General features: G+C 51.2%; 1 protein-coding gene across 1 annotated transcript in view; it reads right to left on the minus strand.

The window, feature by feature from the left end:
* Window positions 1–25,185, minus strand: part of ADCY1 (adenylate cyclase 1) — a 122,607-nt gene that overhangs the window by 63,250 nt on the left and 34,172 nt on the right. Inside the window, exons 3-4 of the mRNA XM_068549936.1 lie at window positions 18,800–18,918; window positions 11,704–11,815 (exon numbers count right to left, since the gene is read on the minus strand). Of these exons, the coding sequence (XP_068406037.1) occupies window positions 11,704–11,815; window positions 18,800–18,918 (231 nt within the window). The remainder of the gene's footprint in view (window positions 1–11,703; window positions 11,816–18,799; window positions 18,919–25,185) is intronic.

Raw genomic sequence — 25,185 nt, forward strand, 5'->3', positions numbered from 1 at the left:
GGAGAGCTTCCTAGAGAGCAGCCATCCTCCGCTGGACCCGCCGACACACACAGGAGCGTAATTACAGCCCGTCAGCGACAAATGTGTCATTGGCGACCATCCTGAGACAGTCCTTCCCGGGCTCAGAACAGACTGGGGAAGTGAAGTGCTCACCCGTCCCCTTGTTTTTAATCTCAACTCTCCTGACTTTTGTTAACAAGCTTAAGAGACCAAGAAAACGATGTTTTCCATTGCTTTTGGTGTTTTAGATAACAACATCTTCCCTGTAAATACTGAAAGCCAGCGCCTGGAGTTCCCCCACAGGGAGCGTTTGTGACACCTGAACAGCTGTTTCCCAGCCAAAGCAAAGAAAGAAAACGGAGGAGGAGCACCGGCGGGGCTTGCTTGGAAGGGACAGAAGTGACAGGACATGATGGACAGAGCCCCCTCAGAGCAGCACAGGGGCTGCCGGGGGATCCAGGCAGGAGGGTCTCCTCTGCTTCCCAGGTATGGTCTGCAGGCCCGCTGGTCAACTCTGGACCCGGCTGGCCCTGCCCGAGAGGGCGGCAGAGACTCCCACACTCAAGGGCTCTGTGACCCTGCCCACCCAGCCCTGGACCCAGGAAGAAGCAGAGAATTCAGTGGGATCAGGAAGAGCCACTGCAACTCCAGAACCGTAAGATGCCCAAACCCCTCTGAGGCCGGCTCTGAAACAGCGGAGTCCAGAGAGGTCAGAGGCCATCATGTGGACCCCACACCGCAGCTGGCTTCTGGGAAGGCTGGGGAGCTCCCAAGACCTGGTGGCACCCCCGGGGGAGGGGAGGTGCAGAGAGAGAGCTTGAATTGACCCAGTGACTGCACCTGATTCCCAGGTGACAGCATCCAAAACCAACTGGCCAAGTGATATTAACTTCACACGGCGCTGGGCCATCAGTGGGAAAACAAAATAAGAGATTTTAGAAAATGTTCCTTCTAGGTGGCTGTCTGAGTGTTTAACCTGCTGCGTCCACACAAAGCTGAAAAGAAATGCACCAAAATATAAACCACGGCTATCGCTGGAAAGTAGGACACATAATCATTTCAACTTCAATTTTCACAGGTCATTCCTGCAGTTCCTTTTACTGAGTCCCACGTGCTCCACCCACCGCAACAAGGACCACGGATATAAGCAAAGGGAAGAGATGAGGACCCTGTGCTCCGAGGGCTTCCTGCCCACGGGGAGGGACCACACCGGAGCAACAGAGCTGGTACCCAAGAACGCACAGACATCTGTCCTACAGCAGAGACCAGCTGCCTTAACTCGGGACCAGAAGTCTCTCCAGCCTCAGCCACAACCAAGAGACATCAACGGGCCCCACTGAGGCACACTCTCCAATAATAAATAGTCACATGTACACTTCTGCTCCTGGTATCCAAAAGGAACAGTGGAGGAGCAACCCCAAACAGAGCACAGATGCCTAACTGCACAGGGCGGGGGGCGATGGTGGGGGGCGGTCAGCCCTCTCTCCGCGTATCTTGCCTCAGGGTCTGCACTGTGGGACAGAGCCGTGCAAATATTTGATGTACTTAAAAAATAAAAACTAAATTTGGAACAGCAATGCCTAAAAATAAAACCAAAATGAAATAACTGTGACCACACTGGTAGCACAATTCACAAGTGGTTTCACAAGTGGTTTCACAAGTGGTTTCACAAGTGACACGGAGACACGTATTTGACTGTATATCTAGTGGGATGTAATTCAAGGGCAAGATAACGAGAGAAACCACTAAAGAAACCTTAGATTGTATTCAATGGTCTTATTGTGGGGAATAACATTGGTAATGCTATTTTGAATCAACTGTATATAAAAGGATGAAACAAAAAAATCCTATTACTGTCATTAGGGTTTCCAGCATCAAAGGAAAAGGGACACAAATATAAGAATCACAGGAGTGAAGTTAAGTGAATTGGAACTATCAATATGAACTCAGAATTCATTCATGAGTTTTTCTTTTTCTAAAACATATCTTCCTTGTCTGTCTCCTGTAAAAGTCCCAGGACCAGAGACCACCCAGATTACAGGCTGGAAAAACCGTTTCCCAACGAAAGAAACTAGGTCTTCTGGAAAACGGCGCATCTGTGTGTGAGGCAGGACCATGCTCAGAGGGGATGGGCTGAGTCACGAGGAGGCAGGAGGCAACCGCATGTCTCACCCCTTTGGAGGGTTCTAGTCCTGAAACTTGATAAAGAAATGAAAAGAATCAAGCATCCACTGCGGATAACCAAAGAGCTGACGAGTACATGTTCTTCGTTTTTAAAGAACCACAAGCTAATAAATGCAGAGGAAACAACAGGATCAGAAAACGACCACTGTGTCAACCAGAGTGAACACTGATGGGCCAAGTTTTCGAGGCAGCTGCTGTGACCCTCGGGTGCAGTGTCATGGGAGACGGGTAACAACACGGGAACCTCAGATCCACACGCCCTGGAGGGAGGAGGCCAGCGGATGGTGGGGGAGCTGGGGACCGCACTGCGCTCCAGGGAAGGGCTGTCAACACAAATGAGCGAGCCCAGGATCTAAGGCAGGTAGAGAAGGTCTGCTGGTTCAGGAGAAGCACAGGACACACCCTGCCTTGGGGCTGAGCCGGCACAAAGGGCAGGAGCGTTAACGAGGAAAAACCAAAACCAAGAAACGCTTGGCATAGCCACGGAATACGACGTGTGTATTCATCCCGGTTTTTGTTTTCTGTGCCCTATGAAGGTCTGACGTCTCGGGGGCCTCGCTGGCAGGGTACGGCGACCACCCGCCCGCACCGCGCAGGGTTGGCTAATTCCTGGAGACAAACAACGGCGTGTTCCTATCACACCGGCGGATCAGAGGCCACATCTCCTCTGCGGGCTGTCACACTCCGGCCACTGTCCCCACCCTAATCACCAGGGCGGGGACCAGACCGCGGGGAACACCGCCAGCCCAGAGCCCCCACTATCCACGCTGTCCAGACCTGCGTCTGCTTGTCGCCTCTTCCCGTGGAAACGCCAATAAAGCCCCGCCCTGCTCTCCCAGCCCCCTCTGCCAACCTGGGCGCCCGGTGGTCCCCTGTGACCTTGGATGGCCTGGTGTGTCCCCTCCTCTCGGGGACGATGAGTGATAAGAGCATCCTTCTATGGCATCAGCCTCTGTGTCATGACTGTCACCTCCATAACCCAACCCAAGGGTACAATCCAGACACGCGTCCACCTCGTGTGAATCCCGACTGGAACAAACCAGCTCTGAAGAAGAGACATGTCTGAGACGAGCAGGGTGACCAAGCCCAGAGCCAGACTCAGGAATCTGTAACTGCAGTCAGTGCCGTTGGGTGCGACAGGGGCGTTGAGGTGGTGCTGGCCGTAACGGGCTCAATGGAAGAGCTACTCACCAAGGATGCAAGCGTGCCGTGCGGTGATGGGCAGGATCTGGGGGGGGAGAGTGCAGACCAAACAAGACTGGCCGGACGTTAGTTACTGTCGAGGATGGGTTGTGGGAGCCTGGGGAGAGGGTGTTACGTTATTGTCTCTACCTTTGTGCTTGTGTGAATTTTCTAAAACCTTCGAGGGCAGGGTTTACATCTGACTTACTCATGCTGCATCCCTATCACCTAGGACAATGCTGGCACACAGTAGGGACCTGGCAGCTGCTTTCTGAACCCAATTATGAACACACGTCTCCCTGGTGATACATGGAGGAACCACATCTTCCTCTGCACTGCACTCAGGGGTCCCATTCAGGCTACCCTGCCTCTCCCTCTACCAGTGTTCCCCACTCAGGCCTCAAGTGAGCCTTGCTCTCCACACCCCGCTCCTCCCTCTGCCTGGAGCACATCTCCCCACCAAGGGACCTGGGCCACCGCAGCTGCTGAATAAAGGTTTCCTCCCAGCAGACAGGGTGGTGAGTTTCTACAGGTGGCCTGATACAAATGACAGACTCATTCAAAGTCCAAACATCTACTGGCTTTTCAAGAAACAATATCTATTCCCTGCTCATCAAGGGATAATTAAAGAAATCCAGGTTCATCATCAAGGATGCAGAAAGTTCAGAAAATTAAACATCATAACTCACAACTCAGCAATAACCACAGTTCTTCTAGAACATTTCATTCCAGCCTTTTCTCTCTGGCACTCACATAAGTGTGTGCGCACACAGTGTGAAAATTGGGATTCTACTCTATATGTTATTTGATCACTTAAAGTCGTTCCTTTGGGTCAGTTTTCCAAGCTGAGCTCTGGTGACAGCCCCACCGCCACCCGCTCCAGGCTGTGCTCACGATGTCTGTTTACATCCTGACCACACTCTAGCAAACATCTCGTTCAGCAAATCCTGGTTTTGCAAAATTGGCTCAAGGTCTCCCCACCCAAGCTGTAAGTACCCTGGCTGTAAGTTCCCTGACTCCGTCTTTGGGCTCCAGCACCCCCTGCCCGACAGCAGGTGCACAGGTGGCTTTGCTAAAGGAACACCATCCAGCAGAGTCACAACTGACCCACGAGCGTGTGTCAGGCCTGAATGCGGCCAACTCTGTGCAGCTACGGGACCAGGGTGTCACAGCAGGAAGGCTTGACCCTCTGAAATGAGCCCAAGGACAGTCTCCCGAGGAGGAGGAGGGATGAGGGGAGACAGGAAGGATGGACCTGAACACACACCCGAGTAGCTCGGAATTGGGTAGGGAGCTCTGCCCTTGGACCAGCTTCCATGGGTCCCTTTCAGAAACATCCAGAATAACACCAATAACTGAAAAATAATGTCCTCACTAACACAGGTCATCAGAGTCATCTTTCAGGAATTGCACCCCCTACACTCTTGTCCAGGAGCCCCTCAGTGTCCGGTCCTCATGGGCCAGAAAGGCTCACGAAGCGTCCGAGCTCAGAGACAGCGCAGACTGGCCAAGCCCAAGGGCGGGCATCCCCAGGGAGAGCCCCTCAGCAGACTCTGAGCGTCCCCAGGGATGCTCGGACCAGAGAGGGGATACCTCCCGCACTTGTCCGCGCTCGCTAACCACCCATGACGCGTGTGGGTCAGCCTCCTGGCCCCGGGCACCACCGGCACCATCCTAAATCCAATGCATGCCCCTCCTGTGCCAGGCAACTGCCACCTCGGGACTGAGAACTGACAACAGTGTGACAAGCTCTCTCTGCAAACAGTCCCTGAAGGACTCCTGGGGTCAGGACCAGAGCTAAGGACTGTGTTCTCATCTGCCTGTCACCCCTGAGGAGGGGGCCACAACCAGCCCAGGTGGCCTTGCTGATAAGAGGACAACTGGGGCTCAGGCTCGTCTCCGTAGCGGGCACACCAAGGACCCTCCACGCTGCCCCACACCTCCTGAACCAGCCAGAGGGACGTCTGCTTCGTCCGGCCAGTTCACTTTCCCACAGAGAAAACTGATCCAGAGAAGGGCCCCGTCCCCAACAGGTGGTGGTGGAGCAGGGCTGAGCCCGGGACAGGTGCTTCTCCATAAACCCAAAGGGTGCGGCCAGTTGCCAAATACACACGGACATCAGAGCAAACACAAATCTAAAATGGATCCAATAAATGGGGGAAAGGTCAAAAATATAGTGCACGTCTGTGGTCATCAGCCGTGGATCGGGGTAAATAAAACGTCAGCTCCTGTGGAGACCAAGACAAACACACTCTGTGTTTGTTCAACCGCCCGGCAGATACCTTTGTAAAGGAGGATGGGTTTGGATCCCTGGGGTCACCACACCCTCCTCACCGGGCACTTGGACACAAAACAAGCACGTATGAGAAAAACACGTCCAGGTGCTCATCAAAACAGGACACCAGCAGATTAAGAGTGAAAATATGTTTAAAACACACAACATCAGTGCACAAAAGAACAGAGAAAAAAAGCAATAAATTAGAAGGGAATGAGGCCATTTTAATTTTGAGCTTCCTCTGAGTCACCTCAACGAGAAAGAAAAAAGATCCGAAATGAAACTATAATGTCTGGGCTGCAAGCTTCACTGGATGGTACGTGGCAGGTTAGACGCTGAAGATGCAAAGATTAGTGAACCTGAAGGCGCAGCAGTAGAAACTGTCCAAAGTGAAACAAAAAGAAAAAGAACCCCCAAAATAAAACAAGATCATCATCCGGACGTGGGTGAAACTGGTGTTCCTGAAGGAAGAGGAGGAGGGGCATAGGAAAGTATCTGTAAAACGGTGACTGAGGGTTTTTCCCCAAATATTATGAAAACTACAGATGCTAGAAGCTCCATAAACTGCAAGCACGAGACACCTGAAGAAAACCACAGCTAGGCGTGTCAAAATCGAACTGCTGAAAACCAGCAATGAAGAGGAAATCTTAAAAGCAGGCAGAGAAAAAAGACATTTCATACAGAGGAGCAAAGAGTTGACAGAAGACTTCTTGTTGAAAACAATACGAAAGATGACAATAAGAGCAGCATCTTTAAAGTTCTGGGGGAAAGACCTCTGCACCTAGAATTCTATACCCAGCAAAAAGAAATTCAAAAAAAATAAAGGCCAAATAAAGAGTGCTTTCAGAAATACAAAAGCTGAAAGGATTTGTCGCCAGCAGGCCCACACTGCAAGAAACACTAGAGGAGGGCTTCCCTGGAGGCACAGTGGTTAAGAATCCACCTGCCAGTGCAGGGGACATGGGTTTGAGCCCTGGTCCGGGAAGATCGCACATGCTGCGGAGCAACTAAGCCCGTGTGCCACAACTACTGAGCCTGTGCTCTAGAGTCCGCGAGCCACAACTACTGAGCCCGTATGCTGCAACTACTGAGCCCACGCGCCTAGAGCCCGTGCTCTGCAACAAGACAAGCCACCGCGATGAGAAGCCCACACACCGCAATGAAGAGTAGCCCCCGCTCACCACAATTAGAGAAAGCCCATGTGCAGCAACGAAGACCCAGTGCAGCCAAAAATAAATAAATTTTAAAAAATAAATGTATAAAAAAAAAAGAGAAAAAGAAACATTAGAGGAAATTTAACAGAAAAAATGATAAAACGTGGAAATATGCCACACATAGACCACACAAATGAATGAAGCCCATATTCTGGGCCATAAATTTAAGAGGATTCAAATTTTAAAAGTATGTTCTCCAACCACAATAAAATTAAATTTGAAGTCAAAAACAGAAAGATCTTTGCAAACTGCCTCAAAAAACAAATGTCTTAATAATCCATGGGTCTAAGAAAAATTAAAAGGAAAATTTTAAAGTATTTTGAATTGAACACAAATAGAAACACAACATATCAGAAATTTGCTAAAGCAGTACTTCAGAGGAAGTTCACAGCATTAAACACTAATATCAGAAGAGGAAAAAAGATCTAAAACACAATGGTCTCTGCTTCTACCTTAAGAAACTACAAAAAGAAGAGCAAATGAAAACCAAAATAAGCAGAAGAAACAAAATAATAAAAAAACATAAAGGAAATTAATAAAATAGAAACAGAGATATATGAAACCAAAAGCAAATTCTTTTTAAAAAATTTATAAGATTGATAAATCTGTAGCCAGAATGATGAGACAAAAAGAAGACGCAAATCACCAAAATCAAGAATGGGACAGGTGCCATTACCACACATTCAACAAATATTAAAAGGATAACAAGGAAATAGTGTGAACAACTTTATTCTAATAATTTTGACAACTTGGGTTAAATGGGCAGACTCCTTGAAAGATTAAAAAACACCAAGCTCATTCAAGAAAAAAATAAATAACCCGACTAGCCCTACTGAAGGTAATTGAATTTGTAGTTAAAAATTTCCACAAAGAAAACTCCATGCACCAGTAAATTTCTACCACACATTTAAGAGAGAAGTAATACTGATTCTACACAAACTCTTCCAGAAAATTGAACTGGAGGAAATACTCCCCAACTCTTCTATGAGATCAGCATTACCTTGATACCACAAAAAAACAACATAAGAAAAGAAAGCCACAGACTAATATCCTTCAGGAGCATAGATGGAAAAAAAAATCTAAACAAAAACTTAACACACATGTACACACGCGTGCACCTACATATTCACATACATATTAACTCATGTACACGCATGCACACATATACGTGTACACAGTTGCGTGCATGTTCATGCACACTCATGTATATACAATGCACTCACATGTACACACACACTCACATACATTTATATACACATGCTCACTCACATGCATACACACACACACACCTAACATATCTCTTACTCCAGTCAACCCACCATGAGGCTCCAGTGTGTGCAGCACCTGTTCTCTGGAGGGTGTGCACTTCCCTTGATAAAAGTATCTAATCCAACATCTCAGACACTAGGAAGTGTCCTGGTGAAAGAGCCTAGTAGTGAATAAAAGAGAAAATCTCTTATGCACCAACGAACTGGACAACCTAAGAAGAAATGGATAAATTCCTAGAAATATACAATCTACCAAGATTCAATCATGAAAAAATATAAAATCTGAACAGACTGCATCAGTAATCAAAAACTCCCAATACAGGAAAGCCCTGGACCAGATGATTTCACTGGTGAATTCTACCAAACGTTCAAAGAAGAATTAATACCAATCCTTCTCAAACTCTCAAAAAAACAGAAAAGGAAGGAGCACCTCCAAATTCATTTTACGAGGCCAGCATAATCCTGACAAGGACGGCACAAAAGAAGAAAATTATCCAATATCCCTGATGAACACAGATGCAAAAATCCTCCACAAAATATCAGCAAATCGAATTTAACAATACATTAAAAGGATCACACGGCACGATCAAGTGGGATTTATTCCAGGGATGCAAGGATGGTTCAACATACACAAATCAATCAATGTGATACAAACACATGAACAAAATAAAGAATAAAAATCATATAGTAATCTCAATAGATGCAAAAACGGTATTTGATAAAATTCAACATCCTCTCATGATAAAAAGTCTAACAAAGTGGGTATAGAGGGAACATACCTCAACATAATAAAGGCCATGTGTGACAAGCCCACGGCTAACATCATACTCACTGGTGAAAAGCTGAAAGCTTTTCCTCTAAGATTAGGAACAAGACAAGGATGTCCACTCTCACCACTTTTATTCAACATAGTGTTGAAGTCCCAGCCGGAACAGTTAGGCAAGAAAAAGAAATAAAAGGCATCCAAATTGGAAAAGAAGTAAAACCGTCTCTATTTGCAAATGTCATAATATTATATACAGAAAACTCTAAAGACTGTATCAAAAAACTGTTAGAACTAATAAATGATTTCGGTGAAGTTGCAGGATACAAAATCAATATACAGAAATCTGTCACATTTCTATATACTAATAACGAACTAGTAGAAAGTAAAATTAAGAAAATAATCCCATTTACAACTGCATCAAAAAGAATGACATACCTAGGGATAAATTTAAGAACAAAAAAAGGCAAATTGTAACAATTTGAGGAAACACATGGAACACTGAGACATTCTGAGGGAATGTGTGATGCCCCAGAAGGCCCAGTGGACACCCTGCCATGTGCACCCTGGGTGTGGTGCCGATAGAAAGGGGCAGTGGATGTCACAGCTGGGACATGGGCCCGAGAGGCACCCCCAGGGCCAGGGTGAAGGCACAGGCCTGGAACTCAAGGTGACACTCACACCTGCAGCTGATTTAAAACAGAAGAAACTGGCCAAGCGACAGATGGAGTTTGTATTCTAGGGAGGAAGAGGACAGGACAGGGAGCCCCCAGATCACACATTTCATCCTGAGAACGACGACCTGGGTGTCCCCGGGGCACCGTCTCCGCCCGTGCTCTCCCACCCAGGGAGGCCCATCTCTCCAGCCCCTGGACGGGGTGGGCCCTGCGTCTGCTCCAACAGAACACAGCACAGGTGGGGCCGGCCAGCGGACTGCCCACCTCTGGGAACGCTACACCCACAGAAGAAGAAAGTGACCACTGGGCTGCATAAAAACTAAAATCTCTGCCCTTCATACAACACTGTCAGCAAAGGAACAAACAGGCCAAAGCAGGGAAGAAAATATTTGCAAATCAGGTATCTGACAAAGGACCAGTGGAAAATCCGTAAAGACTCCTGGGCCTTCCTGGGCGGCTGGGGAGCAGGTTATGTCCTGAGAGACCTGGAGCAGGGGGGGTCTCCCAGGGACAGCAGAGGGGCAGGCGGCACTGCTCACCATGAATCACTGACCAAACCTGGCCCTGATCCTTCGGGGACCATGATGCTGACCTCAAGCTGCTGGGAAGACAGAATCGGACGAGGAGGCGAAGGGCACAGGCCCTCCCGTCAGCAGCAGATGCTGAGAAAAGAGGCCCTGGTGGGCCAAGTGGGATCCTGGTCCAGAAGCTTCCTGGTGAGGGGGGAGGAAGCAGCAGGGCTGAGAAAGCTCCCAAGCAGCACTGTGAGAGCCCCCGGCCGCCAGTCACCCCCTGCACCGGACAAAACACGCATCCTGACCCAAAGGCAAAAGGTGCTGGAGGCCCTACAGCCAGCCCCACGCACGGGCACAGGCCACGCTCATGCCCTCCCCGCCTCTTCTGTGCTCCCCTGAAACCCCAGGCAGCCCTGTCCGCGGGAGGACGACCGGGAGGCCTTCTCCCAGGAAGGCGAGGTGGCACGTGTTTGCCCAGACCACAGCCTCCCTCCCGGGAGCAAGTCCAGTGGCCGCGCGGACAAAGGCTGCCAGGGCCTCGAGGACAGGCAGCTCTATGCCCAGCAAAACGACATTACAGCCACTGTGACCGCTGCTCGCTCTTCCTGCAAGTCGAGAGCAAAGGCCGGGGCCTGGTGTTCTGTGTCCTGCCCAGAGGCCGGCCCGAGTCTGCGGCCCACGCGGTACCCACCACCCAGCCCCCTACACACACCCAACGTCCCTCATGACTCCTGGCCACTGCATAAGCCAGGCCCAGCCAGGGGTCCTCTCTGCACCCTGTTCATTGAGGGGACGTTCACTCTTCCTTCCAAGAGCTTTAACTGTCACCTCCTCTGAGAAGGAGTCTGACCTCGACAGAATCTGCCGACCCCTCCCTCCATCCCTCTCTCCCTCCCTCCCTCTCTCCCTCCCTCCCTCTCTCCCTCCCTCCCTCCCTCCCTCCGTCTCATAACCACCCACTCAGGGGCCTCTGTGTCCACCTCGAGTGAGGCTGAAGGAGAAGGTGAACTTGTCCATGTCCTTGGGTGCCCCCCATGCCCTGGCAGGGCAGGGAAGGCGGGTGCCAGAGTCCCAGGCCTGCCTGCTGCAAGCGAGGCTGTTAGCCTGGCCTTGGCTTGACCTCTGCAGGCCTTAGATGTGACCTGTTCCTGGAAGACTTCAGAACCCTGGCGCTCAGCCCGCAGCGAGCAAGGGGGCCGGGCATCCTGAGGTGTCACCCACTGACCCCCAGCAGGCAAGTTTCAAGTCCAGGCAGCGGGGCCCGGGAAAGGGCAGCCCAGGCCTGCTCCAAAGAGCCCTCCGCCAAGGCCAGCCCAAGCGACATCTGGCACAGGACAGAAGGTGGAGGGCGGCCCGTGCGCAAGACCACACAACTCAGCCGGTGCCTCGTGCTGCCGGGGCCCCTCACTGGAGGCGCTGCCCGTGCTGGTGCAGCGTTGTCCTGTCTGCAGAGGCGGCGCTCAGGTCCCAGGGCAGGAACCAGCGAACAGTGAGGCTGAAACAACAGGTGAACCCCGCGTCCCCACCAGCCTAGGTCACGTCTGCAACACGGGGATCCACCTGGCACATCGTCAGCCCAGGAGCAACTCAAGTTACCTCCGGACAGAGGGAGCGGCTGCACTTACCGTGGCCAGTTCGTCGAACTTGCCGAAGAGCTCGTTGAGGAGTTTCACCAGCTCCTGGGCCGTGCACTGCGAGGCCAAGCCCGTGAAGCCCACGATGTCGGCGAAGAGGATGCTGCAAGACAAAGGGGTGCCCGCTGCCCTCCTCCGCCGACGGACGGACGGACAGGCTCCTGCCACTCAGACAGTCCTTACCTTCGCGTGTCACCTGAAACTAGAGCCCCCTGCTGATTCCTCAAGCAGCGGAAAAGGAAGGCTCTGCTGTTGTCATTTCACAGGTGAGAAGACTGAGGCTGGGAGAAGCCGGGCGGGGGGGGGGGGCGCTCTTTGGTCATAGAGGGAGGAAATGCTGGGGCCACTCAGAGCTCCTCCCAGGACACAGGGCAGCAGCAGTGACCACCGCATGCTGTCTCTATACTCGGTGTCCCCCAGACACAGGGGAGTAGCTCAACGCCCACTGGGCCTGTCCCTTTTCCCAGGGTGGCCCTGTGACGGGGCCGTGGCTGGTGGCAGGTGAGCAGAAGTGATGTGCTCTTAAGGAATGAGCAGCCCTCCTCCACACCCCCTACAGGTGATGCAGGTGACTGAGGCCCAGGCCCCGTCACAGCCTCACGGGAGTCCTGTGCTGTGCGCAGGGTCAGCCCTCAGCCGGCTGTGAGGGCGGGGGCAACCTCTCTTATATGCTGGGCGTCCGTTTACTACAGTACCTGGGTCAGTCTAAACAACTCACTGTCTACGCATAGCACACAGCCAGCATCCTGGATGCTAGAAAGACTTTAAAAAAGGCTTAAGTAATGAGGACCAAGGCAGGGCAACGGAGAACCTCCCCGAGCCGTACGTTTGGGAGAGGCTGGGGTTCCTGACGAGTCGTCCAAGCACCCTGACCCTCCCACATGTGAGGGACGAGGGAGATGGGATCAGGGGCCTATCTCAGGATGAGATGCCCCACGGAACCCACTTGGGAGAGGCCATGGGGCCTGATCACGGAGCTGCTGGACCAGAGCCAGGTGCCACTTCTGGACCTCTCGCCCCCGGGGAAAGAGAGCCCCCTCGCTCTTGAAGACGCTGCATGGCCAACTTTTGTCACCTGCAGCCAAAAGCACCCTCAGCTGTGAGACTTGGGAAATCACACACATGGTACACTGGAGGGGTCTGCGAGACTTAAACATGCATCTCCGGTATAAATGAAGAAAGTGATGTGGAATTAAAGTAGTTTGTTCTTTTTACACAACTGTGTTCATATCTTAAAACTCCTGATGCCAGATCTTAACTCAGTTCTGCATTTTCAATAATACCTCATGCCAGAGAGTAGCGACCCACATCACAGGCAGGGACCAGGAACCCTCATCTCAGAGAGGCTTCTCCCTGATGAGGCCCTTGCCCCACCAGGTCCACCATGCCCTGCCCCAGCTTGGAAAGATGCTGTGTTCACCCCGTGACAAGCCTAATGTCCACCTATAATCCTCTACCTGCAGGGCAGCTTTCCCCAGAGACTGTGAGGAACCGAAGGACGCAGACCCGGCTTATACATCCCCCAGCACCGAACACAGAGCAAGGGGGATACGCATGTGTGTTATGAATGAATGAATGAGTAAAAACTGGGTGTCTAGGATATAGAAGTGTCACTGATACTGAGAAGCTAAGAAAAGGGATTGCAAGAGTGGGCGGAGATAGACAACACCGATTTCTTCCCCTCTGTTTTGGTATAAAATTCAGGCTTCTTTACATCTCTGAGGAACCACTGTGTTTTCTTCCTCCTCTATAACTAGCCATGCATTCACAGGCCTTCCTCTGTCCACTGGCTTCTCAGCCTCTGCCCATTCACTTCGTTCCTCAAAAACCGACTGAGCATTGCCCACCCCCAGGCTAGGAAACCCCCAGGGCTTGCCCTGCCTGTCCTCCTCCACTACCTGCGGGAAACCTCACCACCGAAGCACCCAGCATCCCCCATGCACACAGGCAAACATGCGTGGACGATCTCTTACACCCCAGGTCCCTGTCCTCAGGAGCTCAACATCCGGGGAAGAAAGCTCACAGGAGGGAGGGACAGAGCACAGGGAAGCAATGATATGGGAAGCCTGGAATTCTGCAGGAAGGCACAACACCCACTTCGCGGATGCAGCCAGGCTGGAACAGTCCTCCCCAGGGATTATCCAGACAAACAAGGAAGGAAGGAAGGAGGGAGGGAGGTGAGAAGGAAGGAAGAAAGGAAGAGGGGATCGATTCAGAAGCACAAATAGCATGTGGAAACTAAGATGAGTGAGAAACCCTATAATGACTTATCAAAAGCTGAAAGAGGCAGACTGGTTGGAACTTGAGTACAAGCAGTAAGCAGTGGAGCACAAGTCTCCAGGATGAGAGGTTCCTGAGTGTCGATGCAGGAAAGGCAGGAGGGGGAGCAGTGATTAGAGCCTGGACTCCAGTAGGGTTGTTCAGCTCCACCATTTACAGCAACGGGACTCCAGGCAACTTATCCAACACTTTCATATGTCAGTCCTTCCATCTTTAAAATGGGAATAAGACTAGAGTCCAAATCGTAGGTCGTGAGGGTTAAAAGGATTAACAAAGCACTTAGAGTAATACCTTGCACCTGATAATAGCTCAACAACTGCTTAGTTACAGTAATTTGTAAGGGTTATAATGCAACAAAAATATTTATTGAAGGATCTATGCGCTAGGCAATGTTCTAGGTGCTTGGGACTTAGCAGTGAACAAAAGATTCAAACGTCACTGCCCTCCAGAAGCATCCATTCTAGTCAGGGGAGGTGCATGCTCACAGTATGTCAAAGGTGACAAGTGTAACTATGGAGAAAAATGAAGGAGGGAAGATGGGTATGGAGCTCTGAGCAGGTCAGATTGACAATTGAGTCCTGAAGGGAAGAGAGGGGGAGCCATGAAGACACTGGGAGAAGATTCCTGGCAGAGGGAACAGCAGGTGCTATTGCTGTGATTTTTGTTGGATACAGAATTCTTGTCTTTTTCAGTTCAGCTTTTGAATATGCCACCCCACTGCCTTGTGGCCTCCATGGTTTCTGACAAGAAATCTGCTAAAAACTTTATTAAGGTGCTTCCCTCTTCCTGCTTTCAAGATTCTCTCCTTGTCTTTGGCTTTTGACAGTTTGATTATTATGTGTCTAGGTGTGGTTCTCTTTGAGTTTATCCTAATTAAGTTTCTCCAACGTGTAGGTTAGTGTTTTCATCAAATTTGGGACATTTGGGGCCATTGTTTTTTTCAAATATTTTTTCTGCCCCTTTTTCTCTTTCCTCTTTTCTGGGACTCTCATTATGAGCGTGTTGCTATGTTTGATGGTGGCTCTCAGGTCTCTGAGGATCTGTTCACTTTTCTTCATCCTTTTTTCATTCTGTTCTTCAGACCGGATAAACTCAATTGACCTATCTTGAAATTCACTGATTCTTTCTTCAGTCTGCTCAAACCTGCTGTTAAGCCCCACATGAATCTTTAATTTTAGTTATTTTTCAAATTTGGAATTTCTATTTGGTTGTTTTTTATAATTTCTATCTCTTTATTGGTATTCTTTATTCGATGAGAAATCACTCTCATACTTTCCTTTAGTTACCTAGACATGGTTTGTTCTTTGAACATACCTAAAATAGCTGATTTTAAAGGTATTGTCAAATAAGTCCAATGTCTGAGCTTCCTCTGGGATAGTTTCTATTGACTGCTTTTTTTAATTCCTGTTAAGCCATGCAATCTTGTTTTTTGCATGTCTCATATATTTTTATTGAAAACTGGAAAACATAATGTAGCAACTCTGAAAAATATACCCGCTCCCCCTTCTCAGGGTTTGTTGTTGTTGCTGTTTGTTTATGTTGCTGTTTATTTAGTGACTTTTCTGAACTAATTCTGTAAAGTCTGTATTCTTTGGTATGTGAAGCCACTGAAGTCTCTGCTTCATTCTTTTAGTGGTCAGGTAATGACCAGACAGAAATTTCCTTAGGTGGCTGGAGCCAGTAAGTCTCTCAGTCTTTGACAACGGGGTTATGCATGTTGGGTCATGCTTCCAACGCTCAGCCAGGCAGATTACAACTCTGCCTTAGCCTTCACTTCCTGCTTGCACAGAGCCTCAAGATCAGCCAGAGCTGACAGCATAGGGCCTTCTCAGGTCTTTCCTGAGCATGCACACATCCCTACACTTGTACATGGTCTTCTGATTCCCAGAAATATTTCCTTTCAAAGTCCCTGACGGACACCTCATTCCTCAGTTTTTCATTTAAGTTTTTTGATTACCTTGCTGCTTGCCTCATCTGTTATCACTGCCTAAGGCAGCTATGATGTTAAACAATTGCCACTGATTGTTTTCAACAAATGTACCAGGCAAAGGCTATTCACACTGAATGAAGTCAGGTCAAATAGAGATAAGCCCATGAGTGGGGTTTTCCAGGGAACTTCCAGGCAGTCAAATAATGGTAATTCCCTGAGAATGGGGCTTTGAAAGAGTGCCAACCCAGTTCTGTCCCCTCCAGCAGCTGCCAGGCTGCAAGTTTTCATCATGATTGCAGCTGATGGTTTTCAAAGCTATTGTAGACCTGGGAGATGGGAGGATGGAAGAGAGCGAGTTAAAACTGCACAAAGCTCACTGTTCCTACCAAGATTTATCTGTTTTCTTATAAAAAACATTCCTGGATTTTTGCAAAACTTTGGTTAATTTCCAGTGTTCTGACAGTGTTGATTCTGACCATTTTATCCAGTGTTGTCATTGTTTCTATGGAGGAGAGGATTTTCACAGCACTCCACTATTCCCAATGGCATCAGCCTGCTATGAGCTGTGAATGGCATACTGGGCTTGGACATAATAAGGACTGTAGAGAGGGCAATGAGATGTTCATATTTGGGCTGTAGAAAGATGTCTCTGAACCCATGGAGGGTGGCCAGAAGGGTTAGGGTGCAGCTGGCACCATCTGTGACAGGGAGCCCAGCTTCCTCTCCTATCTCAGGGCTGTCCTGCCTGCACCCAGCACATTGGCCCACCAGGGGACATGGATGGAGATTTTTCAGCAGCAAAGGGAAGCTGTAACTCACCACATCTGTTATTTACTGTTATAGGTAAAGGAGAGGAAGGGAAAGGCACTTGGGTGCCCAGGCACTATGCCCACCTCCACCTGCAGCCCCAGAAGACCCTTGATGTCTGATGCCTTCCCTGCTGTGTGCAGATGCTCTGCCCTGGCAAGGTGCTCCCTGGATTGTTTAGGTAGTCTGGTCTTCTCAGCAGGGAGCTTGGTCATTCAATCAGGTCCTTACCCAGTAACAAGAGGCAAACGTCAGCATCAGCCAATCCTAGGTCCAGCCCCAGTCCCATCACTCACTGGCCAGGGAGTCCTGCACGCTCACCTGACTTTGCTGAACCTCAATTTGCTCATCTGTAAAGTGGAGGTGACAGTGCTCATAGATGTCAAGGGTGTGAGGACATTAAACAGAACCAAGTGACCTCTCCTGACTGGGCTTCAATGTTGACCCCACACATCAGGCCTTAACCCCATTCAGCTTCAGCATCCTCTGTAGGAGGACAAAACTGGTCCTTACCAAGAAGCACAACAGCAGAAGCGAGGGCAATCACCAGACAGCTGATAGCCACGCTGACCCACACACAGGGGCAGCCTGGACCCTGATGGGGAGGGTCTGGCAGCAGTGGGCCTTGGCTCATTTCAGATGAACAAGCACCAGCTCATGGGGACCCAGTCTGCAGCACTCGACACAGACAGGACAGGATTTTCTTAACCTTTTGTGTCTGCAGGGGTCCGGGGGGCAGGGAGGTCTGACACCAACACCCAAGAAAGAAGAGCGGGAAGGAAGAGCACTTGGGTCCTTCAAACCACCATCTCCTGCCTGAGTGACACTTACGTAAAGTATCGATATGATTCCCAGACAAGCAACACTGTTATCTATTCTAGGTACTTTAAAAGGGAATGCATGATTTAATACAATTAATTGCTTTTTAACAGAATCTTTAAAAACAAACAAGCAAACCTCAGAGCATCCAGGGAAAGTTGATTCACTCCAAGGGCTCAGTTTCCTCACCTATAAAGTGGGATTAACAATCCCTACCTCCTGGGGCTGCCATGAGATGAACAGAGTGAGAAGAACGCCTACCCCAGAGCCTGGCACCAACTCGAACAATGCTCAGCTATTAACCTGATGCAGGCAAATTCCCAGTCCAATGGCCACTGCCCAAACCTGGCTTAGGAACAGAGTTCCCACCCTTTCTAGCCAACACAGAAATAGAAGGTGAAGAAATGAGAAAATGGGAAAGGGCAGCTGTGAAATGCATCACCCGAGAAGCCAACACACCCCCCCTGTGGGAGCTGCTTCCCTGCTGAGCAAGTGCTCACCTGGGCTCCTAACCCACACCTGCTCCCTCCTTCCCTTAAACCAGGGCCCTCTGCCCACCTCTGCCATCACCTCCACCGTCCCCTCCCACCTCTGCCATCACCTCCACCTCTACCATCACCCCCCACCTCCATCACCTCCACCTCCTCCATCCCCTCCCACCTCCATCCCCTCCACCTCCTCCATCTCCTCCCACCTCTGCCATCACCTCCACCTCCTCCATCCCCTCTCACCTCCATCACCTCCACCTCCTCCATCCCCTCTCACCTCCATCACCTCCACCTCTACCATCACCACCCACCTCCATCACCTCCACCTCCTCCATCCCATCCCACCTACAACATCACCTCCACCTCCTCCATCCCCTCCCACCTCTGCCATCACCTCCACCTCCAACATCACCCCCCACCTCCATCACCTCCACCTCCTCCATCCCCTCCCACCTCCATCACCTCCACCTCCTCCATCCCCTCCCACCTCTGCCATCACCTCCACCTCCACCATCACCCTCCACCTCCATCACCTCCATCTCCTCTATCCCCTCCCACCTCTGCCATCACCTCCACCTCCACCATCACCCTCCACCTCCATCACCTTCACCTCCTCCATCCCCTCCCACCTCTGCCATCACCTCCACCTCCTCCATCCCCTCCCACCTCCATCACCTCCACCTCCACCATCACCCCCCACCTCCATCACCTCCCACCTCTGCTCCGTAGGCCCATCGCAGGGCCAGGCCAGTGCCAGCCCTACCTCACGTTGTCATGCCGCTGGATGTAGATCTTGTGGAAAATCCTCTCGGGGGGCTTCAGGAAGTCCTCCTTCATCTCCATGGCGACGTTCCGGGGCAGGAGGCTCATGAGCAGCCGCTCCTGGACAGGAGAGACAGGCCCACGTGACACGGCAGCTCCCCCCACCACCGGTGATTCCTTGACACGCCCACCCCAGTGACCTTGGTGCCGAGAAGCTGCCCTCCACGAGGGGCCTTGGACCCTCCTCACACATGACCAGCATGTGGTCCAGTCCCACGGACCCTCCCAGCCCCAGAGTCTCGGTGGGTCGCACGCAGGCCCGGACTGTCACTGCACAGGTTAACTCGCTCGCAGAGCGCTGGGCAGGCACCAGCATCGCCTCCGGAACACCCAGCCTGCCCGTGCGCCCCAGCTTCGGTGAGCAGTGGGTCACAGGGAGGGAGTGTCGCTGCCTCCGAGCAGACCTGTCCTGCCTCGCTCCTCACACCACGGTCCAGCGCGGCCCCAACAGGGACCTCGAGGTGGGCTACGAAAGCGCCTGTGCCCCAACAGACAGGGGCCCATGGTCGCACAGAGATGAGTGGCTTTGGACACAGTGTGGCGTTTCCTCCCGGTCTTGTCTTCTGATTTCCCCCTGATCTGCGGGAGACAAACATTTTCCTCCCCACCCCGTCCCCACCAGAGGATGGAGCAAACGTCTGGGCTTATCCACAGGAGCCGTGCCGCCCTGGGGACGCTGTCGCCCTTTCTGGATCTCGGTTTCCTCCTCTGGCCTCCACCCCTCCTCCTCTTGGTGGATCCGCCCCTGGTCTCAGCCCCACTGGCCACACTGTATCTGAGAAACCGTGTTCTAGACACTTGGAGTGAGGCCCCACTCCTCCCTCAATCCCTTTCACAGCCCCTCCCTCCCACTCTGCTTCAGAAAGAAAACAAAAGAACGGAATTTAGATCCTGCTTGGAATCAGGTAGGACATCCTACTTACAAGGGTGAACATGGGGCAGGGACGGGGCACAAGAAGCCCCTCCCTCCCTCCAGCAGCCCCTCGGCCTCGGCCTGTCCGGTGAGTGGAGGAGCCTCAGATGGGGCCACGTGGATGCCTGGCATCTCCCCCCCTGGCGCGGGGTCCGGGTGCAGCCAGCAGGCCCGGAGACCCTCCTGGACCGCAGGGCCACCCTGCAGCGTGAGACCACATCCCTGCCCGGGAGCAGACGCTCCTCTGCGTGACATCCTCTGAAGGACAATCAGAGCAGCAGTAGGGACAACAGTCACAGACCCTAAAAGCCCAGCCCCCCTCCCGGCCTGGGGTGTGGGTGTCAGGGCTCCACCGCCTTGGCTCCAGGTGACAAATTGTACCTGATGCACTGGAAGAGTCTCCCCAGGCGACGCATCCCCACATACGCTTCTGAGGAGGGCGGCCAGGCCCAGGCCCGCCAGATGCCAGGTGGAGCCGAGCGTGTTTGCCCAGGCGAGCCAGGCTGTGGCCGGGGCCCTGGGTCCTGAGCGAGGGCCGTGTCTATGCTGGGCGCCCACCCACTGTGGTCCCCACGCGGCTCCAGGCTGGACAGACCTCCACACTCAGGAGGGACATTGCAAGACCACAGCTGTTCACGGCCACATGGGGAGAGGACCCTCTGAGACAGAAGTGCCAGTCCGAGCGTGTGTTCGGGGACAGCCTCAGGGACAGCAAGGCCCACTGCCCAGGGCACGGGAGCTGGTGTGTGACCTGAGCCTGCATGGGAGGACGTCGGCCATTCCTTAGCAGAGGGGCCTCTGGGGACAAGCGCGAGCACGGCCCATGGAGAGGGGCCTCTGCAGGTGGCCGGCTGCCCTGAGGTGGAGGGAACTCGGCAGGGGACTCACTCGGGCCACCATCAAAGGACGCCCTGGAAGCTTCCAGAAACTGTCACCGCCCTGAGACGCAAGGTGGGAAAACAAAAGCAGCTGGACGACGGGGCAGGCCGCCCAGGAAGGGTCCTGGGGACACACAGGGCAGCTGTGCCCTCTCCCGCAGTCCCAGTGTCATGGGCGTCTACCACCCTGGGCTCCTGCGCCCCAGAGCCCCGCACAGAGGTGTCGGGGGAAAGGCGAGTCCCCGGGCCTGCAAGACAGCTGCCTGGCCTCACATCCTGGCTCTGCCTCTCGGAGCGGTGAGTCAAGCTCCGTCACAATCCCATCCCGTCTGTCAGGGCGAAAATCACGCCAACTTCCTCAGCAGGGTGTTCTGAGAAGGCGGACGAACATCTCAGGCCCTGGCTGACCCTCAGGGGTCCCTACTCGGTACCACGCCTCCCAGCACCTCCGGTGACAGCTCTTCACGGCTTCGCTCTCTTGTCTCCTGCATCTTTGAAATATGTCACCTGCACCTGGAAAACCAGTCAGGTGCTGCCCAAGCCAAATCAAACAAGCGAGACTGTGCTTCCCCGGCGCCCGTCTCACTCCTTCCTGCACCGTCGGTGATCTGCAAACGCCCCGTCTCACAGCCTCGGAACCGACCGCTCTCCCTGAACGAGCCACAGCCTCCCCCCGGGGGCCCCTGCTGAGGGGAGCCCGCCCCACTCTTGGTCTCTCCATCACCTCGGCTGCCCGGCACCGTCTGGAGTTAGAACAGGGAAACCGAGGCAGCCACCAGGAGGGAAGGAAGGACTGAAAAGGCAGAGGGACACTGACCGGCCCCAGACTCAAGAGGTGATGAGGGGGCAGGTGCCAATCCCAGAGGACAGGGGAGAAGGCTGCTGGTGGCCCAGGTGTGCACACCCAGCGCAGCGAGGGGTGCCAGACAGATGGCTGTGGCGGAGTCAGTGCTGCCCCCAGATCCCTTCTCCACCACCAGCACCACAGTCTAGCCCCTTATTCTCACTGGGGGACTTGGAGACCTGGAATGAAGACTACATCGCCCAGCCTCCTGTGCAGCTAGATGTGGCCAAGGAGATAGGAGTTGAAGGGTCAAGTGGAAGCTTCTGGAATATTCCCTAAAGACAGCTTGTCCTTCTTCCCTCTTCTCTGCTGCTGCTGGGGATACAGTCATGATGGCTGGATCTATACCGACCATCGTTGTTCAGGAGGATGAAGGCCACACACTAGCGATGGCAGACCATTTAACTAGATGGAGACTGGGTTGTGAAGGCTGCATGGATCAGATCTGCCACGTCAGCCATAAAGTGCCTGCCCTGGAATACGTATGTAAGAGGAAAGAGTTAGCTCACTTGGATAAGCCACTGTCATATGAAGTTCCTAACTGCAGGTTATATTCCTGACCAAGGGCTCAGCATTAACTCCATCCACAAGATTAGTGATAGTGCCTAAAGCCAACACACATTAATAATCAAGACTAGAGAGAAGTACACAACCTCTCCCACAGGGAGCAAAGCAGCCATGTGAAAAGATCAAGCACCCATCCTTGATTAAAAACAAAACAAAAAAAACCCCAGCAAACAACCTAAGACAAAGTAGCTCACTGCCATCATAAAGATAAGACCTGAAATCCACATCCAATTCCAAACACAGCCCTAAAGCCTCAGGCAACAGTGAAATATTACATTAGGAGCAGACAGCTACGTTAATGAGTTCTAACCAGTGAAATAAGATACAAAGCCAGAAATCAAAGGGACAAATTTATGAATATGGATCATATAAAATATCCCAGCGTCCTATGAAGGCTATATAAAAACCTCAGTGTTTTTCTTGATTATCAAAATGGGACTTAAACGTGTTATCCTTAATAAACATTAGATATTTAAACAGCAATTGTGAGGACTCTGCTTCCGGAAAGATGGAGACGTACTTTTCCCTGTTCCCCCCACTAAGTACACCAAAAGAGTCCGGGACGTTACACATAAAACAGTCATCCAAGGCTCTGAAAGGCAGAGAGGAGGTGGCAGAAACCTCAGGACCAGGGATGGCATGGAGATAAGTCCTTGGACTTTCTTTTTGCCTCACATAACCCAGACTGAGTGCTGGGGATGTGGGTGGCCCAGAGATGCCGACAGGCATGGCAGTAAGCTCCAACAGAAGTCGGCTCTCTCTAATCAAAGGATCAGGATAGGGGCAGCCTTGTGAGAAAACTGCTATACAATAACTGTCCCACTCCAGGCACACCTCCAAAAAAATCTGCAAACCTCCATCCTCCCCAGGCTGTGAGGAAGCATTAACTCCAGGCTGGGGTGTCAGAGAGGCCATGCAGGGACCCCTGCCTTTGGTCTCCCCCAGCTGGTAACACATGGCACACCTCCCACCCTGCTCCACATAATCCGTGAAGACCAAGGGCTTTCCTGCTCCTCCTTCCAAGTCAGAAGCCAGAACTCTCTCCTGCACAGCAGCAAGGAGGTATCCCCAACCCCATGAACCCCAACAGAGGCCCAGTGTGGAGCCTGGACTTACACCCCCACTAGGAAGTACTGGGGTGGTGGTCCCCACTTTCCCCTGCCAAGTGAAGTCACAGAAAACCAGCCAAAACAAGAAAAAAGTTCCAAAGAAGACACAGGGTCTCATACGTAATACCCCAATTGTCCAGGTTCCAATCAGAAATCACTCATCATACAAAGAAGCAGAACAATCTCAACGAATGAAGATAATCAACAGACACCAAACGACAGAATAATTAGAATAACTAACAAGATTTTAAAGCAGTCGTCCTAAGAATGATTCAATGAACAAGTACAAACATGTTTGAAAAAGTGATAAAACAGAAACTCTCAGCAAAGAAATAGAAGATACAAAAAAAGAATCAAGTGGAAATTTTAGAACTGGAAAAAAATCTGAAATAAAAAGCTCAACAGATGGGAACAACATCAGAATGGGGAGGACAGGGGAAAGCTTAGTGAACTTGAAGACAAAACAGTAGAAATTAACCAAACTGAAAAACAGAGAAAACAGACAGGAAAAATAATAGAAGAGAAGGAACAACCCAGACATCCATCCGCGGATGAATGGATAAACAGCGTGGTCCATCCACACAGTGGAATACTACTCAGCTATAACAGGAATGAAGCACTGACCCATGCTACAGCATGGATGCACCCTGAGAACAGTATGCAAAGTGAAAGATGCCAGACACAAAAGGCCACATACTGTGTGATTCCATTGACTGATACAGGAAATGTCCTGAGCAGGCAAACCCACAAGAGACAGAACATAGATTAGTGGTGTCTAGGTCTGGGAAGAGTGGATGGGGAGTGACCACGAATGGGTACAGGTTTCTTTTTGGGGCAATGAAAATATTCAAAAATTAGATTATTGTGATGGTTACACACTCAAAATATCAAAAAAACCATTTAGTTGTTTTGAACTTTAAATTGAACTTAATAGTACTGATACATAAACTATAGATAAATAGGCTTTTTTAAATTAAAAATAAATAACAACTATAGTGGTTTCAAAAGATGCTGTGAATGAGTCAGACCTCTTTAAAAATCCATCCTATATCACTGAAAAGGAAACTTGCTTCCTCTTGATAAATTTCCTGACAATGGGAAATCAAAATTGTCCCATTTACCTTGTTAGGATGACAACTGAATATGTGCTTTGTAAACAGCTGTATGTAATTTTAGAATTATGACTTAATAATTGTACTTGAGGAATATCAGGGCCTTTGGAGCAGTGGCCTCTGCAGTCAGGGCAAGGAGGCTGATCTCAGGGGTAGGACCTTGCAAGCCCAGGCTCCTTGGCTGGGCTATGGGGAATGGCAGGAAAGGAGGCCCCCAAGGAGCTAAGGGGTGACCTTCAGAGGTCTCTCACCCCCCTCCCTATGATCACCAGCTCTGACAGGCTCAGACCTAAGGGTTAGACCCCGGTGGGGAGCTGTGATCACCTAAAGCTCCCAGGTGGTCCCTGTCCCCCAGTGGAGCAGCCCTTCCAGCTTTATCCCAACTCTCACCAAGCTGAAGGAAGACAGAGCTGCAGCTTACCCCTGACCGGAAAATAATACGTGTGCGCCCCACCCCCATTCATTATATGAATGCCACCTACTGCTCCCCATCTCCCACCCCTACCTGGCAAACTCCTACACATCCTTCAAAGCCCCAACCAAATACTCTTCCAATGCACGTCCCACCTGCCCCTGCACATAGCATGCCCCTCGGACACGTCCATCCTCCAGTTGGGCCTCCCCACAGGGGCCAACTGCTGCTCTCTGTCTCCCATCCAGTTACACCACATCTTGCTGAGACCAGGTTCCCTCCATCCCAGGGTCTCCAGAGCCATGGGCCAAGCATTCAGATATGCAGAGTCATGAATGACCACCTCCACAGGAATTCCAGCTGGGCCTCTCCCAACCCACTCAGGCACCAAGAGGCAAAGGGCCTCGGGGCTGACACCACTCATGAACGCAAGACTGGGGACACAGGGGCTGCTCCCTTGCATGTCAGTCTGACCTGCATAACTGAGATTCT

The sequence above is a fragment of the Eschrichtius robustus genome, chromosome 8, assembly GCF_028021215.1.
Source record: "Eschrichtius robustus isolate mEscRob2 chromosome 8, mEscRob2.pri, whole genome shotgun sequence".
NCBI classification, from domain to species: domain Eukaryota; kingdom Metazoa; phylum Chordata; class Mammalia; order Artiodactyla; family Eschrichtiidae; genus Eschrichtius; species Eschrichtius robustus.